This window comes from Leguminivora glycinivorella, chromosome 5 (genome assembly GCF_023078275.1).
Source record: "Leguminivora glycinivorella isolate SPB_JAAS2020 chromosome 5, LegGlyc_1.1, whole genome shotgun sequence".
Lineage (NCBI taxonomy): Eukaryota > Metazoa > Arthropoda > Insecta > Lepidoptera > Tortricidae > Leguminivora > Leguminivora glycinivorella.
This window is the reverse complement of record NC_062975.1, coordinates 2488006-2508313: the sequence shown is the minus strand read 5'-3', so window position 1 is coordinate 2508313 and position 20308 is coordinate 2488006. Positions and strand designations below refer to the sequence as shown.

The 20308-nt window shown below is 37.5% G+C and overlaps 2 protein-coding genes across 5 annotated transcripts in view; one reads left to right on the top strand and one right to left on the bottom strand.

The window, feature by feature from the left end:
• Nucleotides 1–910: 910 nt before the first annotated feature.
• Nucleotides 911–6584, top strand: LOC125226748. Of its 2 annotated transcripts, none has more exons than XM_048130838.1 (7): nucleotides 911–1305; nucleotides 1552–1729; nucleotides 2037–2123; nucleotides 2728–2911; nucleotides 3167–3486; nucleotides 3818–3951; nucleotides 4249–6584. In XM_048130838.1, exons 1-7 carry the CDS (start codon nucleotides 1066–1068, stop codon nucleotides 4456–4458), a joined length of 1353 nt encoding a protein of 450 aa, XP_047986795.1. In that variant the 5' UTR covers nucleotides 911–1065; the 3' UTR covers nucleotides 4459–6584. The 2 variants fall into 2 exon arrangements, with proteins under 2 accessions (XP_047986795.1, XP_047986796.1); XM_048130839.1 differs by having other exon boundaries at nucleotides 1552–1822.
• Nucleotides 5486–20308, bottom strand: part of LOC125226746 (putative protein kinase C delta type homolog) — a 62344-nt gene continuing 47521 nt past the window's right edge. For all 3 annotated transcript variants that reach the window (XM_048130833.1, XM_048130834.1, XM_048130835.1), the window contains 6 exons: nucleotides 15476–15649; nucleotides 14744–14898; nucleotides 13720–13858; nucleotides 12325–12513; nucleotides 11163–11303; nucleotides 5486–6965 (listed from right to left, as the gene is read on the bottom strand). In XM_048130833.1, the coding sequence (XP_047986790.1) occupies nucleotides 6816–6965; nucleotides 11163–11303; nucleotides 12325–12513; nucleotides 13720–13858; nucleotides 14744–14898; nucleotides 15476–15649 (948 nt within the window). In that variant the 3' untranslated portion in view covers nucleotides 5486–6815. The remainder of the gene's footprint in view (nucleotides 6966–11162; nucleotides 11304–12324; nucleotides 12514–13719; nucleotides 13859–14743; nucleotides 14899–15475; nucleotides 15650–20308) is intronic.

Below are 20308 nucleotides of genomic sequence, written 5' to 3'. Positions count from 1 at the left end.
CTCACACTTTTTTTGCCATACTAAATTGAACCTTATCACCTACGCATAAAGGCGTTCTTGACAGACTAGAGGATTTATGTAACGACATTTAGGTAGTGTGGCCACATGAGAGGGTCAAAGTTGGGGCTGGTGTCCCTCTCGCACGTGTGACCAGTATTAAAAAATTACTATAGTAGTAGTATTTTTACCTGTATGATAACTAAGTTTATAAACTTCTTAAATTATTTTCGTATTATATCGAGGCAAGGGTATTAATATCTTGTAACGAATTGGCAAGTCATTATTATGAAGCCATAAAACCAAAAAAATGCGCAATTATTAAAAACCTTTAATTGGGTATTAGTAGATTTGGTAGTAACTTTGAATATTGACTGGTATCCCCAAATGATGACAGTGATGACGTCATTCAAATGATTTTGATAGTGGTAATAAGTGCGAGAGGGACACCAGCCCCAACTTTAACCTCTCATGTGGACACACTTTTTGGCCTAACTACTCATTCTGGTTTAATTATAATTCTGTGCATACATCATGTCAAGTCAAATGTCAAAATGCTAGAGAGCGTTCAGGTTCGTACACTTGCAATCAAAATCTAAATCTAAATAGAAGTAGCAAAGACGTAGGAAAAGGATTTCCTTCCATCATTTTTACTTAAATTAGGTTTTAATGGATAAAAAATTCCCACCAAAGAATATAATACTGACTGATGGCTGCTAATGGTTCCTACAGTAATAAATTGAGGTTAAAAATTCACAATACACGAACGCTCTTTTTGAATGCTAAAACACATATGTTCGAAAACAAACTACATGCCTATATTTATAAAAAAAAAAACAATTTCACTAATAAATATTTTATTGACATCAATGTAAATATAATCAATCAAATTTAACTCTATCATAATTTTACAGCTGTACAGTCTTTATTGGTTTTTATTTTATCTCATAAGAATAAAAACAAAACGGAGGTTTATGAACGATGGTCCCCTAATGTCATTGTCATGTTGACACTTCTTGTTCTTGTTTTTTTTACGAGTTTTTAGTAAAGTTGTTATTGTTATGTTTTATGTTTATTTCATGTTTTAAAGTTTTAAGTACAATACCTAATGATATCATGAGTGCTCTTACTTTGACTAAGTTTCCGTGTGATAATGAGATGGCAGCTCCTCGCTACTCAGCTGTTAACTGGGATGATATTCCAACAGAAATCTTTATCTACATTTTTAAGAAACTGAATATTACATCTCTAAGGTGCTGTTTTGCAGTCAGCAGGAAATGGAGAGAAATTGCAATGTGTGTTTGCGATGTAAGAATCATGCACTATTTTTATTATTTCTGTAGGATTTATTTTCATGTCCTTTTTTAACCGCTCGAACCTCGTCAACTTTGCTCAGATGCCGGATAACTCGCCGGGCTGGTTGTGGCCATATAAGAGGTTGGTTATAGATAAGGCCCGATGTCTGTTGACGTAGAGCACTATTTTTGCCTGGTAGTGAATGTGTGAAAAATGTGTTTAGGTAGGTAACTTAATTTTTATTACTATTTTCTACAGACACAAGACTTGTGGCAGCCATTGGTAGAACACGGAATGGTGTGGAACCTGAAGTCCACTCTTAGCTGGAAAGAGTTGTACTTTAATTCATCCTTATGGACTAAATTGCCTTCAGCTGTTCCTCTCAAACTTCATCAAGTGGAAAAGTCAAACATCAGAAATATACATGTCTACAGGGGTACTATACTCGGCTTCTTTATTTAGAATAAACTTAAGTACACATTTAAAATAGACTAAAAAAACAACTCTTCCATAATTTCACTTAATGCAGGTTTGTATCCGGTTTTAATCACTGGATACTCTGATTACTTTTTTTTATATATTTATTTTACTTCTGTTCCACTTTTCATAATTTTCATTTGAAGTTGTAACAACAATTTCATATTACACTATTGTTTTTGTTTTTTACAACAACATTCTGTTGAAACCAACATTATCAAAAAGAACCTTGTTTTTTTATGTTTTTTTGTTTTAACTTGTTTCAGATAAAGTAATAGTGGTGGACTCAAATGGTTATGAATATTATGATATTGAAAGTTTACAAGTAATTAGAACCATTATAGAACAGGATTGTAAGTTGTTCCATGTTATAATTAAAGCATTGGTAATATTTGTGTAAGTCAGTGTTGGGCAACCTTTTTTATTAGGGGGCCAACATTTAAAGGAATTTTAGAGGCGGGCCTGATTTACAAACATGCATTTTTACTACAGCACTAAACTACACACTATTTTGAAGGACCGGTGACAGGCTGGATGAATTCCACTTGCGGGCCAATCTTTGTCCACCACTGAGATCAATCTACGGCAAGAGTAACATGAGTCATGATTTCATGGCATGTTCCATTTATTCATGATGCAAATTCAAGTGATTATCTATCTCTAAAATAAGTGTTACTTTCCCAATATATGCATAGATCCTTTCATTTGCAGCTGTAGTTCAAATAAACACTCCCCTTATTCATAAACATAAGTTATCAAGCCGATAAAGTTTGTTTGTCCCTTTCTGACGTATCAGAGTGATAGAAAAGGACAAAAGAACTTTATCTGCTTGATAACTTTAGAGTATATATAAATATACTCTAAAGTTATGAATGGGGGGGTAAATGAATTACACATACTTTTATCTGGATCCATCTACTGATGTAAATCTAAATCTTTACAAGGTATTACTTTCAGGTGTTGATGTACAAGAATCAGATGACATGTTGATGGTAGTCACTGAAACTGATGATAGCTATAACAAAGTGGCCATATTCCTGAAGTTGGACAAAGATTGGGACATGAGTAAAAATGTTTCCATTCCTGCGATGGAGCTTGGGCGCGGAGGTATACATTCCTTTTTTGGGTGTTTGTGTTGGAGGTAAGGTGATATTTTTAACCTCTACTTAGTAATTAAAGACCATACACCATATTGTATATTTATGTTTCAATGTAAGGGTCTTCCCAAACCGCTCTTCCAAAAATCGCTTTCGCTGACCAAGAATCGCTGCGTACGAATGCGTTTTTGATACGAATTTTTGGTGAGGTAGAGCTGTTTCCGCGTCGATAAGTTTGGGGAGACCCTTAGTATTTGGTATACGTATAGGTGCCTAAGTTTTGTACATGTTTATTGTAGATTGGCCGGAAACCGTGCATATGTTATTGATGCAAGTGGTGTTCTTTGGGAATGCTGTGCTATAGATAGGGACCTGACAGTTACAGCATCAGCAAAATATTATGGACTATTCCCTAGAACAGCAAACTCGCCAATTCATCTCACCAGCGGAGATGTATATGTTTCGATAAACTGTGGTAACTTAGTAACTGTCACTAAAGACAATATGATGTTCAGAAAAGTTAAGATGACAGAAATACCTACAAAAGTGATCGAAAATTTCAAAAAGACGAAAACGCCGTGCAGAGAAGGCTTCAACACTTTCAACGCGTTTATAAAATGTAAGTTGATTTTTCACAGATGAAAAAACGTTTACTAACGAAATTAATACCCTTTACAAATCTAGTAAAATCCATACTTTATATTATAAATAGGAAAGTGTGTGTGTCTGTTTGTTTGTCCGTCCTTCACGGCAAAACAGAGTGGCGAACTGACAAGATTTTTTAAGTGGGAGTTGAAGGGATGGACAGTGACATAGGCTACTTTATGTCTCTTTCTAACCCCCCCACTTCCCTAAAATGGGGGGTGAACCTTTGTATGAAGCATTCCGCAATTTTCGAATATAACGCGAGCGAAGCCGTGGACAAAAGCTAGTATAGTTATATTTTTCAGTTCCTTTGGACACAGAATTTGTCGACAGAAGTGTAGCACCCCTCAACATGATACATTACCACTATGTCGATCCGGATATGACCTGCGCCCTGCAGCTTGGAGATGTGGTATTTCAAGGATTCGTAGACGGAGAGGTAAGACTTTATGTGACAATATAGTGGGTATAACTATACCCACTTTGAATTTTTATTACTACTAGAGATGTGTCTCCTGGGTCACTATTTCATAAATAAACAGTTTCAAACGAAGTTTATGTGATATCTTTAGTCAGTTTACACAGCTAGCTATTTAACGACACTTAATAAAATTTGTGTGTGTTTGTACTTTACGTGTAGATTTTTGTGTCTCCTGGCTGACTCCACTGTGACCAAAATAAAATTACTTAGTCAAATGTGATAATTCTAACTAAACCATAACTTTTTTCATTTCAGATAAAAATAACGTTGTTAAGGAATTATTTTAAATTAAACTTGAACGTAAAGCAATTTGACCAGGATGAAGTGAGCGATTGCGCTGTGACCGCACTGGATATATACGAGATGAAAGGCATGCACAAGCTGATGGTTGCCACCAAACATAAACTGTACGCCATACTCCTCAAGTATACGGAATTACGGACGTCAGACTGGATGGAGAGTTGAGAGTTGAACAAATAACATAACCGGAACTTGGTAAGCTCGAAGTTTCCCTTTCTATAACATGCTCCGTATGTCAAAGATGGTCAACCAAATTTTGACACTAAAAAAGGCGCGAAATTCATATTCAACCGCCGCCCCTAAATATCCAATATTTTTTATGTCTTATGGCTCGTTGATAATTCCGCCAACGCCAAGGTTTAGGAAGGGACGCGTTTTTGAAGACAATTGGCCAGTGAGCCCTACATTTTTCAAATTTGCCGCCTTTTTTAGTTACTACATAAACATGTATTATATTCCTGTTATCTAACGAAGTAGTTTAAAATTTGTTAAAAATATATAATTATTGGTAGGTACCTGATAAAATAATTAGTAAGACTAAATATTGGCAAAAACTTTTTTACCTGTGATATTACGTATATATGATCAATTTTAGAGAGAAAAATGAAATGTGTAATTAATTAAACACGTGAAGATGCTATGACTAAAATCACGTTCAATTAAGTTTTTTACTATTGTCACTTTGCAAACTAAGATCATATACATCAGAATGATAATAAACTTAATATATGAAGGTAAATACTGACTAGTTTAAATTCAAAGTGTAGAGCACCTAAATAGGTTGAAAAATTAAATATTGACCAACAGAAATCTGGCCAGAACATTTATGAACCTTATTTAAATTAAATTAACTATTAAACAATGCTCTTCTATTTTCAATATAATGGTTTGTGTAAACATTGATGACTTAAACCAATACTGGAGCTTTTACCGCATATTATTCCAAATAATTAATAGTATGTCAGTTATACATGTTATTAGACTTTAAATTTTACCAAACTGTTGTATATTAGAACCAGATTTGTTGGTAACCCTACTAACCCAAGAGACATTTTGAGTAACGCAAGAGCCTCAAAACAAAAGTGTTTTAAAAAAAGTTGATTCGCCCACGTAGTTCGTAAGTGCTCTAAAATAATTTTAAGTATATTTGACGTTTCTAAACAAAGGCGCAAGAATAAATAAAAAACTCCGATAGCTAAAGACGAATAAAAATGTATTTAACAAACAATGTAAGTTGTACAACAGGACAGAAATGTATAATAAATATTTCAGATACAACAAAACAAATAAATCGGTATTTGAAAACGTGTATCTTCTAGCAATGAAGAGCTATACCTATCATTGTTTTAAAAAAAAATATTGGGGTAAATACTGCCTTTGACTGAATTGATTGCATCTTTGATAGTTGCAGTATCTCGTCGTTGCTATCCGTCTTACATGTTTTAATTTACAAGCCGTAATATAATTAAAAATAAAAATGTAGCTAAGTATAAGTATGTATCCTGTGTACATCTATTGACTTAAAATCTATATTCTACGCGTGTACCAGACACTTGACTTACAAATAAGTAATAAGCTACGTACGTATGTTGTACATGTCGACTGAGCATTAATTACATTTTTTTGTTATTTAATAGTATTTTTTAATGTACACACATATAAATAAATATATTATAAACATGACAATCTTTAATATTTTTTTAATTAATCGTAGGCAAGAGACCTTGTAGTGTGGGCAATTCTTAAAAGATAAAACGATATTGTACAGGATATGTAGTTATCAATAATTAACTAAAATTTTCTTTTTAGAACACATAATACCTACACATACAAAAGTCACCTAATAGTGTATTAGGAACGCTGACTGAATAACTACGCATTTATGACAATTATGACTAAAACAAGACTAGCTATTCACTTTTAATAGCAATTAAATACCAGCTGCCCTCAACTTATTTTTAACTCAAGGACGACAATCCTGATATTTTCGATTACGAAATTGTTTCTCTCTAAAAAGCAGTGCTCGGTAAATAGCAGTTACCTACCTACCAACTTGGTATTTTCCTATATTTTGTAGTTTCGAATTATCTCAATAGAAGTGATTCTCAGAAGTCACTTCATCAAAATTTATTCTAAATTAATTATTTTCGACCATGTTAAGCTATATTTTCCTTTATTAATAGCTACAATTATCGACTTCGAATCAATCGTTTATGAAACGCTGAGAACTATCAAATTCACCTCGTCAATCTGACGTCTTTCTAACTCAGGAACCATTACGTTTCGACACTGAACTCGTCTTAGTATATAGTCCCGCGAAATCGGAGGTCACATACCGGTTCGACAATGGCTCGAAACTTAGGACCAGTTGCATCAACTACAGCTAACAAATACACCAATGTCGCGCTGCAGATGTCTATGGAAATTCCGAATAATTGCGAGCGCTAAATTCGGTAACGGACGGTTTGGTGCAACCGACCCTTAGACAAAAGAGATTCAACCACTAAGTGATACGGTTTAGTTTAGCGGTCGGTCGCGTTAGGGTTGGTGTAAGAGAACCCGCGGAACGGCTGCTGATCCATGGAACGTAGCACGTGGGGCTCCACCGCCGTCAGCCGTGGCCGCTCGCCGGTGAACGCGCGGTCGAAGTACTGCGTGTCCAGTGGGTGACGCTGGGAACAATTACGTAAACAGGTAAGTAAGTATATGTGAAATATCCTTCACTTTATGTTTTGAAAAAAACATACAGGTGTCTATAATGTAGGGGATAGTGCCTGGTAAGTAAAAAATTGTCTGTTGGGAAAACTGCTCTTCCTTACTTAACGGATTGTTACACGAACATTTCAAGTACATATAAAGTAGGGAATGCAGCTAGAACCGAAAACCGAGTATCGGTTTTTTTTCGGTGAAACTCGAAACCGATTCGAATTTCGGTTCATAACCGAGTTTTTGTTACCTTCAGGTAAATTGTTAAATAAAACAGATTTTTCGCTTATATTGTGTTTTTATGGACTTTGTAAACACAGTATATAAATAAAAATCTCATAGGACGATTTATTGACTGCTAGGACCAGTTTTTCTTAGGAATTGGTGAAGATTATTGCTTTGAAAAGTATATCTGAAGTTCAATCGACATGAACAATTTAAAAATGTAACGTAAGTGATGTTACATATTTCTTTATGTTAGACGCAGCATATTGCGATGTAAAATGGGATGAAAAGACTCTATTTTCAACTCTCTGAGAACGAATCTCATCTATAATTGAAATGATGAAAGTAATCGTTTTGGCATCTTTTGTGTCCTGGTGAGTTCTTTCATTTTTAACCGATTTCTAAATATCAATGGAGGAGTAAAATGAAATAAATATACTATAAAAAGAAAAAAATTACCAAGGCCTCCAAGTATCCAAAGCTGATTCTAAGAGATCAATGGAGGAGGTAATCAGTTCATCTGTATTTTTTAAAATATTTGTTATTATTTGTTTGTTATCTCCCTCAACTCTGAACCGATTTTTTTTTTATCGAATGTATATATAGGTTGGTCCTATTTTTATCAAGTGGTGTCCAGTTCTGATGATGGGATCCTGAAGAATTCAAGGAAACTCTTCAAATCTTAAAGGTAAACTGATTTTCGTTTGCTAAGAACGTTGAGGGTTTTAAGCCACATTCTGGTCAAGCTAGTGTTGTGAATTTAAGCTTTGAGGCGTAAACTACAAAACTCGAGTCGCGACATCTGAGTTTTAAGGCCTCGAACCTTAAAGCCTCGACCATATAAGCCTCAACCTTATAAGTTTGCGTTGCTGCTTACGAGCACAGAATCCTCGAGTCTCTATAAGGTTTGTAGCATTTAAGTCTTAAGAGCTTTTAATAAACTAGATCTTAAGGTCAACAGAAGTAAAAAAAACAGGCCAAGTGCGAGTCGGACTCGCCCACTAAGAGCTCCGTACTTTTTAGTATCCTGAGATACATGAGATACAGCGTGGTGACGTGACTGGGCGGACGGATATCTAAGTCTTAGTAATAGACTTACGTTTTTACCCATTGTGTACGGAACCCTATAATCTACCAAACCGACACCGTCAAATTAAGGGTTAAATATAAATACTATCTGCCTATAAAGCTCGTTGTTTGAGCTCTTAAAGCTTGACACAGGCCTTCGAGGTTTAGGGGGCTTGAGCTCTCTATGAAGCCCGAGTCTTAAAGACTCACTCTTAAGAGCTCATAAAAAGCTTGAGTCGTTAAGGTTCTGATCCGTTTCTGAGCTAAAACCTTTAACGCTTGAGTCTTTAAAGCGTGAACCTTTAGGGTTTGCAAGTCTTTAAGGTTTAAAAGTCTTCAAGACTAGTCTTATAACAACACTAGGTCAAGCTCGTGTTTTGGTGGCGGGGTCCATGAAGAATCAAGGGAACTCTTCAAATCTAAACGGCACACCAATAGTGACTTTTGTATCTTTATCAGAAAAGGAATAACATTAAAAAGAATGGCATTTGATGAAGTGGAATTGCTGATGATGATCAGAAATAAACTCTTAAAGACGCATGACGCGTTGATTTGTTTTCTTCGTTATGTTTGTTAAGCATGTTGGGTTTTCAAGACGTAATTTTGTCAAGCTCGAGTTCTAATAATAGGATTCATGAGGAATCCAATAAAATAAATAAATAAATCCAGGGAATTCCATAAACCTTAACGGTATACGTGTATTGTCTTTTGTATTTTTATCAAATAAAACAGTCGCTTTTGATGAAGTGGAAAAGATAAGCTCCTTCAAAACTTTTTTATATGATTGTTAAGCATGTTACCCGATTGACTCCGACATGGACCTGAACCCAGACCCGACACCGCATCCGCAAAACTTTACTTTTAGTTAATTTTACCTACAGTGTCTCCGCAAAAGAAAAAAAGCACCGAAATTTCTTCTTTCATCCTACAATTGCGTGTAAATAGCATATTATGTTACAATTACAAATCTCTTAAACACCGTTCAGTTGCCTTTTATAAAATATTAGATATTTGGCGTATTAGGTGAATCTTGAACACAAAATGTACCTACTACAAAAACAAAATGTTAGTTAAAGTTCAAAAAGCGCTGCTGGCCTTGTGGTATGAGAGTGCGAACGCGAACCCCGGTTCGTACCAATGAGTTCTTATGTGCGAAATGTCATTTTGTAACGCGAACATTTACCTTTTCATCCCCTTACAATTTGATATTTACCAGTCGCTTCTCGATGAATTAAAACATCACGAGGAAACCGGAATAATTCCAATAGGATCCTTCCGGTTGGAAGGTGAGACGGCAAAGGCTTTCATAAAGCTAGTGCATGTGCCAAATCTTGGGATTAGTTGTCAAAGCGGACCCCAGGCTTCAATGAATGCCGTGGCAAATACCGGGATAATGCAAGATAGATTAGAGATAGATTGATAGAAGTTCAAATAACAATTACCTACAAGTAATTTGAAAAAGTAAAGTGATCACTGTAATTTGAAATATTTGAACAAGTAAAGTAATCTACACTGGCTTTACGTCAGTTTCTAGGTGAGAATTTGCATCTTAACTAATGTATTTAGTATTTTTATTAAAAAATCATTCAACGAAAAAACTCGAGTTTAACTCGATTGAAAACCGAGTTTCAAATCGGTGAAAACCGGACGGTTTTAACCGAAACTCGGTTTTTTCACTACTCGGTTGCATTCCCTAATATAAAGATAAGTGTCCTGGCTCACTCCTTAAAATTAAATTAATTGTAAGCCCTCTACGGAATTGGCCCGTTATTTGAAAGTGACAACTTGAAAAGTAGGTACATTTTTCTTTAAAAACTATGATAAATTGATAATGTCCTCCCCGGGCAGGCAGGACAAAATAATAACAGTAAATATAAATAATTACTTAAGCAACATATATTATTTCTTTCATCCTTGCCTCATTCATTACTAAACTAATTACGAAGTCACTGTTATTACTCCGGATCGGAAGTTATTATGTTTTTTATTATTCCTTACATATTTTGGGTATTAGGTATAATAAATGTAGTCTGAAATGATTACGCAATTGATTGTGTACCTACAGCTAACACGATGTTAGATTTAGACCGTTAGATGGCAAGGCGCCAAGCGCTTTGGCAATAAAAAATATTTCCGTTTTAGTAGGCCTGTTTACTATCGGTGAAAACCATTACTCTTTGGCTTAAATTAAACTGTTGTTTTAGAGATTTTCAATTTTCGAGTATTCAGACTGTAAAAATGCCAACAGATGATACCTAACTTAAAGGTAGGTATTATTTGTATCTTCAACGTTAATTGTCTAAACATCCTAAACTGTCGTTTAAAAATTAATTAGCTTCGTAAAATCATCAGAATAGTACCTACCTAATAATCTGAATGGGTCATTGGTTCCCTATGATCCCACCATCTTTAGTCCCGTGGAATCATACCAAATTTACCAGACCTACCTACTTAAAGGTAGGTATTATTTGTATCTTCATCGTTAATTGTCTAAACATCCTAAACTGTCGTTTAAAAATTAATTCCTTTGAAAATTCATCAGTACCTACCTACCTAATGATCTGAATGGGTCATTGGTTCCCTATGATCCCACCATCTTTAGTCCCGTGGAATCATATCAAATTTACCAGACCCGTGTGCGTAGCCGAATGCATGCAAACGCTCACGATAATATCTCTTTCGTAGCTATCTATCTCTATCGGTCTTGCGTATTGGCGAGACACAGTCAAACTACATTTCTGCGGCGTTTCGCGTCGTCGCAGAAATGCCATTCGGCTACGGGTCCAGACCATTGACCTTTTTCGTGGGAACGTATCCTGCACTATTTGTCATGTCAAATCTGATTCTTTTCCTATCAAAGTAATACATACCACTTTCGGCTTAAACGGCGCTTCGAGCTCCCGCCTCTCCAGCCTGTCCCAGGGGATCTGGCGGAAGAAGTCCTGGTCACGGACGTCCCCGTGCATGCACTCGATGCCGCCCAGCCGCGTACGCGCGTCCTTGTCCAATAACTGGAAGAGATGGTTGAAGGTGTAAGTGAGATGGTGGTCGAATCTGTACAAAAATTGTGGATACTTCGTTGAGTACCAAGTTCACTTGTAAAGATTGCCCAATTGCTTGGTAGCACTTCGTTGGATACCAGTGAAGTTCAATTTTAAACATTTCTATAGGTATTTTGTGAAGTAGACACATTTACCGCTGTTTAACTAGTTAAGGACTATGTCGCATATTCGAAACCAAATCGTTTGGTAACTCCCAAGACATTTGGCGTAACGCAAGAGTCTCTCAAAATTGTTGGTAAAAAGATGATTTTAAAAATCGCCATATGATTTGAATATGCTACTACATGTTACAAAGAACAAAATATCGTAGCACTAAAGTGACAAGAGCTTTATGTTGGGTTGAAAATCGAGATCCATTAGTTATGTTAATATTTTGGGGACACATTATCTGAAGAAGGGGTTTCGACATCAAATGATAAATAAGAAGAAATCTTCTTCAAAACAAGAGTTACTAAAAATTCGTGATTTATCGTCCGCTATTTATAAACTTACTAGCTTTACCTGAGGCTTCGCTCACGTTAAATTCGAAAATTACGGAATGCTTTATACAAACTTCCACCCCTCATTTTAGGGAAGTGGAGGGTTAGAAAAAGACAAAGTGTAGCTTATGTCACACTCCATCTCTTCAACTACCTCAACTTAAAAAATCACGTCAATTAGTCGCTCCGTTTTGCCGTGAAAGACGGATGAACAAACATACAACACAATTTCCCATTTATAATATTAGGTACTTGAAAGTAAAAAGAAGAGTCGCTTTTCGGTGAAGGAAAACATCGTGAGGAAACCGGACTAATTCCAATAAGGTCTAGTTACCCTTCGGGTTGGAAGGTCAGATGGCAGTCGCTTTAGTAAAACTAGTGCCTACGCCAAATCTTGGGATTAGTTGTCAAAGCGGACCCCAGGCTCCCATGAGCCGTGGCAAATGCCGGGATAACGCAAGGAGGATGATGAAGAAATTGCTTAAGCCTACCCTTGTTAATATATTGAGAGAATCCGTCGATAAGAAGCGCGGGTAGGACGGCATCTCGTTGCAGATGGACCAGAAGAGCTCATCCTCGTCACAGCCGCTGAAGGGGCTCTGGCCGATCAGCATCTCGTACAGCAGCACGCCGAACGACCACCAGTCCACCGTCTGGTTGTACTTCAGGCCCTTGATGATCTGAAGATATTCAAGGTACGGTGAAATTCTATGATTGTGTTTTTTTAACCCCCGACGCAAAACGACGGGGTGTTAAGAGCGTGTCGGGCCACGCTCAGTGTAGGGTTCCGTAGTTTTTGAAAGCGTATTTTTCTCAAAAACTACTGAACCTATTTTAAGTTAAAAACAATTTTCCTAGAAAGTCTTTATAAAGTTCTACTTTTTATAAAGTGATTTTTTTCATATTTTTTAAACATATGGTTCAAAAGTTAGAGGGGGGGGGGACGCACTTTTTTTCCTTTAGAAGCGATTATTTCCGAAAATATTAATATTATCAAAAAACGATCTTAGTAAACACTTATTCATTTTTAAATACCTATCCAACAATATATCACACGTTGGGGTTGGAATGAAAAAAAATATCAGCCCCACATTACATGTAGGGGGGGTACCCTAATAAAACATTTTTTTCCATTTTTTATTTTTGCACTTTGTCGGCGTGATTAATATACATATTGGTACCAAATTTCAGCTTGCTAGTGCTAACGGTTACTGAGATTATCCGCGGACGGACAGATGGACGGACGGACGGACAGACGGACAGACGGACAGACAGACATGGCGAAACTATAAGGGTAGTTGACTACGGAACCTCAAAAACGGAGAAATTTGCCTAGGATTTACGAGGTATTAATGAATTATTGTAGGATAAAGGTTCGTGACATCCATCAGATCTGCCACTTTATAAGCTTTATCGGAGAACTGTATATTCACGGTTTTTACTTACTGTGTAAGTAGGTTTGTAAAAAGCAATAAGGCATATGGCATAATTATGCGATTTTAGCGTGGCGGACTTCCATGGGGAAATTGCAGAAAACCTTGTGAATCCACGCACAGGTATTCTAAAGATAACAGAAGTGGAAGGAGAGTAACGCTGAAGGAGCTTTACGTGATATTATAGGGTGCATTGGGTTAATTTCGAAGTACAAAAATGCTCGGGTAATTTCGAAAGGGGATCTTGATATGATAGATATAATGGTGATTTTTATGTGACTTTCGAAATTACTCCAACGAACCCTAGTTGCCTACTAATAGCACTAGAAACAGTAAATGCTATAGATAGATAGATACCTATAGACAGTAGCAATGCTTCTAACAAGTGTGACTATAGTCAAAAGTCAAGAACTACGGTAAGGTTAAAACGAAATTATTGTTTTAGGTACATACCTCAGGGGCCATGTAATCCGGGGTGCCGCAGAAAGTGTCCGCGGTCTTTTCCAAGTAGATCTGCAGTTTGCACATGCCGAAGTCGGCGATGCGCACGTGCCCGTCGAAATCCAGAAGGATGTTGTCCAGTTTCAAATCTCTGTAGTAGGGAAATGCAAAAATGTATTATTTGCACGTTAATTGGTTAACACTCGACACGGACAGTACCTAGGCCGTTGTTTAATTTATTTTTTGACAAAGATTACTTAGGGTGTATGAGTTGACGCACATCAACCTTCTTTCCACTAAGACAAAGCTACACGTTACCGCACCAAACTCTCAAATTAGATCAAGATGAACAAATAATTAGGTACCTATTTAGCTTTTGTTTTGTCCACTGGGTGACTTTTAAATTAGTTACTTTTCTAATATTGTCTTCGGTTACCGCGATAAGTAGTTACTCATGAAATAAAACTATGGAAACGGATTAAACCGCGTATAATGAATTTACAATTCATCCCGTTTAATCCGTTTCCATAGTTTTATTTCTTAGTTACTTTTCTATCAGTTATGAAAATTTACTATATTCAATTATTTTAGAATCCTTTACTAACGAATGTTCACGTGTTTCAATATGCCGTAATCTAAGAAACTTTGATACGGTCGTCTCCTGGGTGACGGGACAGAGTACGTTTATTATTTCTTAGGCATCCGATGCAAAAGGATCAGTACCTGTATACTATTCCTCGTTTGTGCAGGAACTTGAGACCGGACACGATCTCGGCTGCGTAGAAACGCGCACGGGACTCAGGGAACCGGCCAGTTTGCTGGATGTGGAACTTCAGGTCACTGTCGTTCAAATACTCCATCACGAAGAACAGGTGCGACTGCAGACCCTTTAGCACAACTTGACTAGTCGCGCGCGAGTCCATACATCAAGCGCGACTTCAAGTATGGACTCGCGCGTGACAAGGCAAGTTGTCCTAGAGGGTCAGGCGAGTACAGTATTCATAGATAGACAACATGCCACCCATGTGTGTGTTACCTGTAAACAATCCCTCGTTTGTGCAGGAACTTGAGCCCGGAGACGATCTCGGCGGCGTAGAACCGCGCGCGGGACTCGGGGAAGCGCCCGCTCTGTTGGATGTGGAACATCAGGTCGCCGCCGTTCAGGTACTCCATCACGAAGAACAGGTGCGACTGCGGGTGAGTACAAAAGTGTTTACAACATGAGCATAAAAAATAGTATTATTCTACAGTTGACGGTGTAGGTATGCTAGTAAATACTACGCTCTGGATATTTCTATTCGATACCTACACGTGTGGGCGAATCAACTTTTTGACCGACACGACGATGCAAAATCTGTCACTATTTAAAAAAAAATCAGCATAATTATTGGTTTTCCTACTCATACGTTCCAATGTAAGGTACAGCGGGACAAATGCCGACTGGGGGGCAATTGTAACTGATCCATTTTTTCCATTATTACAGTATTAAGTTGAGTTCCACATGTATCCAATCCACTGAACACGCCTACCATATATAACCAGTGGACACTCATTAATAATGCAAACATTGTAAAACATAGAAAAAATGGATCAGTTGCATTTGTCGCCCAGTCGAAATTGTCCCGCTGTATGTACCTTAGTGTCAAATAAATAAGCATGTCGATGCGTTGGATAATATATTAATCGTTAGCGCTATTCAATTCTGAAGAGGTTTGTACTCACGACCATCCTCACTTTGGCAATTTAAGGTTTAATAATGATGACTCACATCAGTCTGGAAGGTGGCGAAAAGGTGGCACAGGTAAGGGTGGTTGGTGCCGAGGGCGAGCACCCTCCTCTCGATAAGCGTACACTCCACATCGTCGTCTTCTAGAACCACGTCCTTCTTCAGGCATTTCACGGCGTAGTAGTATTCTGTGTCTCGGAGCTCGGCTAGAAGCACCTGGAAGAAATATTGTCAAAGATATAGGTTTGGCAATTGAAGCATAACAACATGGTAACCCAAGAGACGGGAAAAAGAAAAATAGGGGGTAATGAGATGAGAAGACGACCTCAGGTTGCTGGAGTTTTGTAGAAGACAGGCCCTGGACAAAGGAGCGTTGAGAAATATGAGAGAGGCCTATGCCAAGAGTTTACTAATTTGTTTTGTATATTTGTCTATATGCAGTGCACAATGTAGTTAAGAAGACAAGACACTCGAGCTATTTATTTTAAAAGCCGGTGCTCCATATTGAGATTGTCATCCAGTATTTTTCTGGAAACACCCTGACCGCGAATTACCTACCCGATATAATCCCCGAGAAGGTGCCCAGCTAGTCAGTGACCTTTCATTTGGCAAACGCGTGTTTCTAATATATTTTCCTGTGTTATTTACACACAAAATGTGTCATCATCATCAATCGGACATGAACTGGACACTAAAATAGGATGATTAAAAAAAGTAATGGCTAGTAAAATAATTTTAAGGAAGGCATTTACGAGTAAGATATCAAAGTGAAATTTTAAGTCTAATAAATCTGTATGATGAAAATCGTCTACATTTACGCAAAGTGACAAAAACAAACGAGGAGTTATCAGTTGATATATGTTGCAGGAAACGTGCCTGACAACCGTGCGACACGGCGGGTTTTCATTTTATAACTCGAATATATCATTGCTTTCTCTGTATTCTTGGCCGGTTCTCAAAGGCAATTGGGCCAAGCGTGCTAAACCAGGAAGCCTGGCTCACGTAACGGCCGACATACGCGACAATAACACGTTATATGTGAAACGCATCGTGTTAAATGTCAACGTTTGCGCTGTACTTTCCGAGGAAGAGTATTTCTAGAAAGTTTAACGAGTGCCGCTAAGATGAATATAAACTAGCTGTACACAACTAATTCTTTCAAGCGCTCTGAAAGAATGAGTTTACCCATTTGCACATATCATTTCAGTATTGTCATGAATAATCAACCTCTTTTCTACAATTCCTGCATGGAGGGTCTTTTTCAGAGAGCAACGGCTTTAGACAAAATCAATTAATGTAACATGACGTTTGCGGGAGAGACGTTGTAATTTGCGACTTTTGGCGATAGGACAGTTTGAGACGGGGCCGATGACACGTGCTTCGTGACGTGCGCAGTGATGTAGGGGCCGAGAATAGATCATGTGGTATAGTGCAAATAGGATGGCATGGCAGGCCAGGTGAACGGTGAACCGGAGCGAATTGCGACTCCCGCTGCAAATGGCAAACTGCCACGCTCGCTGCGGGGGTTATGGTCAGCGCAATTTCAGTTTAACTACTTACCACAATTTTACCCGCCACATAATTCCAGTGCCTTCTTTTAACATGTCTTCTTTTAACTGAATTAATGACATAAGGACGGGTAGTCTATCTCGCGGCGAAATATTCTCGCGGCAATCATGTACTGACTCTCCAAAATCCAACAAAATTTAGTGTGTCTAAAGTTTTTCAAAATGCGTCTGCGCTTTCCTGGCAAACTTTACCGTCAATAGCTACTCATTTGTCATCAGTAGTGTGTCAATAGGCTGGCATGTGATCCTGAGTGATTGTTTGTTCCTCATTCCATTTAGCTGCTTTGTATTTATACGGTCTACGTACGAGAATATTCCTATTGGCAGCATTATCAATGAAATCATTTTCTGATCGCAGCTTTTGCTATGTTTTTAGGGTTCCGTAGTCAACTAGGAACCCTTATAGTTTCGCCATGTCTGTCTGTCCGTCCGTCCGTCCGTCCGTCCGTCCGCGGATAATCTCAGTAACCGTCAGCACTAGAAAGCTGAAATTTGGTACCAATATGTATATCAATCACGCCAACAAAGTGCAAAAATAAAATGGAAAAAAATGTTTTATTAGGGTACCCCCCTACATGTAAAGTGGGGGCTGATTTTTTTTTCATTCCAACCCCAACGTGTAATATATTGTTGGATAGGTATTTAAAAATGAATAAGGGTTTACTAAGATCGTTTTTTGATAATATTAATATTTTCGGAAATAATCGCTCCTAAAGGAAAAAAAGTGCGTCCCCCCCCTCTAACTTTTGAACCATATGTTTAAAAAATATGAAAAAAATCACAAAAGTAGAACTTTATAAAGACTTTCTAGGAAAATTGTTTTGAACTTGATAGTTCATGATCTACGGAACTGAGCGTGGCCCGACACGCTCTTGGCCGGTTTTTATGTAAAGTCATGATCTAACTGTCAATTCTTCCTTTCACGCAGTTCATTACGTCATAGTGAATTTGCGTAAAAGCCAATTATTAATACTCTCACATTTATAATTTGGCAAGACAAAACTGTAAGATATAATGCTTATAGGTAATAAATACGACGTCATAGAGGTATTATTTTTGCCAATTTCACTATCAACCGCTCATCAAACTGTTTGAAGTGTAATTTGCGTCATTCGATCGCTAGCCGCAGCCAGTCTAGCTATTGACTGTTTAATAATTTACATTTATCATTCACCGCCTTCAGACACCACGAGTATCCAATTATCTTAACGCACGTGCGCACAAAAACAATATACCTATAATTCAACTGTTTCTTTTGTTATTGGTCAATCAAACTAATAAGGTTTCGAGTGAGGCAGGCCTAAACGAATTTGTGTCAAACACTTTCTTGGTGGAATTATCTCCCTAGGAGTGTGGTTCCGACGGGGTTCTCAGTCTTACATAGTCTCTATTAGCTACTAGTCTACCTCAATACCCACTTCAATTAAAATATAAATTTGCTAACATCTAACATGGACAAGCCAATGTAGCCGGCTAGCTGGCGGTGAAATTAAACTACGGTTCTTTAAGTAAATAATATAATTGTAAAAGAATATATACAATAAAATAGGAGATATCTGTCACGATACCTACTTTATATCAATAGGTACTTTACTTTTACTAGTTTTCTTACGACATTTTACTTTTAGTAGTTTGTACAATTCGCTGTCTTACGAAGATGTTTCTCGCAGTCATAAATGCTACAGACAGGTACTAATGTTGTCCAGCGACCCAATTCCTCAAACTGTTCTGGCGGCTCCGGCAGGTACATCTATTTTCATTTTATTTCTTAACTGTCTGACACAGTTTAAAACGCCTGCAGTTAAACCGTAAGTATGCGGTGACATGTCACTAATATAACTAGATAAGAGGACGTCGTCAACTATTTTGAGATGTATTTTATGAGTGGAAGTAGTTTGTGGTTTGTTTTATATATTTGTTTTGAGCGATTGCGTCTACAAGGCACGTGAACGGAACCATCATCAGGACGTATAGTCACTTACAATTGTCTTGAAACCCGATTCAGACACGCGTGTAATTTAGAAATTATTTCAGTTTATAAAAATCAGAGAACAAAATCTTAACAGACAATTCGAATACAACAAATCAAAATTAATTTTATCTCTGTACACCTAGCCACTAATGCCTATTCCACCTTCGAAAGCCTTAAGTGCGCCTGAAAAACTTAATCGTAATAGATAGTTTGCAAGTAAAACGTATACTTATTTCAACAAAGATTGCTAAAATGAATAACTTCGCACACACCTATTGTTATTTATGACTAACAAACGCTTACGATAGCCCGTCCCACCCGAACAATGATTCTGGACAATTTGCATTTGTCACAAGCTTTCTTTAAAACCAATCTTTCAACACCGGAGCATATTCTACGATGACTACGATATTCTCTCTACTACTCTAGCACAGCTATTCGTGCAGAAACTCGTTTTTTCTTGGCATATATCCCTTGTTTTATTTCTCTTGAGTTTATTTTAGGACATCGTGGACGCTTTCTGGTTATGCTTTACAGAATTTAACGCGTTTGATAACAAACGATTATGCTGTAATAATGTCCGTGTTTGTGTTACAAATAGATTACGGTTGCATTGAAACAGTGTATTAAGACAATCGCTGAACGGCAACAAGGCTGTAAACACGTGTAGGTATCTGTGTTAGGTCATTCGTCATAGATAAACTGGTACCACATTAGAATAGACACTACGAGATAATGTATGTATGTATGTCTAACATTTCTGTCGATGACTTAGCTTTGCCATTTCGGCAACCTAACGTCCATCGTAAGTAGGAAGATATCCAAGCAATTTTTGCAAGTCACATATTGACTCACTTTTCTATTTGTGCTTTTTGTCTGTTGTAAGTCAGGGTCTAAGAAGTGTTTCGGTCGTGTTTTATACGTCAAGCTCACAGCGAAGGAGCGAGTTTTATTCAGTGGGTCTAAATCAGCCCAATGAGCATACAAGGGTTAAAGAAATGATTTGCGTAATATCTATAACTGAACGGGGGCTGTCAGCTGCGAAATTGATTTGCACTGATAGATCCATCGTGCCATTTTTATCTTCGGGCCGTCTGGCACTCGACTCAACTCTGGGTGCATTTAGGTCAACGAAAACAGTGCTAATTGCTTTCTGTAGCTGTTGTTTGTTAAGTTATTTATTGTTTCAGTAGGAACAAAGAGCTTCCCCGAATTTACGTGATGAGGAAACCGCGGATCCATTTTTATGAGCTGTCAGTGAAGAGCGTTAGTTAGGTTAGCTTTAGCTTTCGCAATGTATTCATCGCGTACACTATTTGTCTAAGTCAAGTGAAA

Excerpts from the sequence above, each read along its gene's own strand:
- LOC125226748 (XM_048130838.1), top strand. The coding sequence starts at position 1,066 with ATGTTTATTTCATGTTTTAAAGTTTTAAGTACAATACCTAATGATATC. Across the intron at positions 1,730-2,036 it reads AAATATACATGTCTACAGGG|ATAAAGTAATAGTGGTGGAC; the intron begins GTACTATACTCG and ends AACTTGTTTCAG. Across the intron at positions 3,487-3,817 it reads TTTCAACGCGTTTATAAAAT|TTCCTTTGGACACAGAATTT; the intron begins GTAAGTTGATTT and ends TATATTTTTCAG.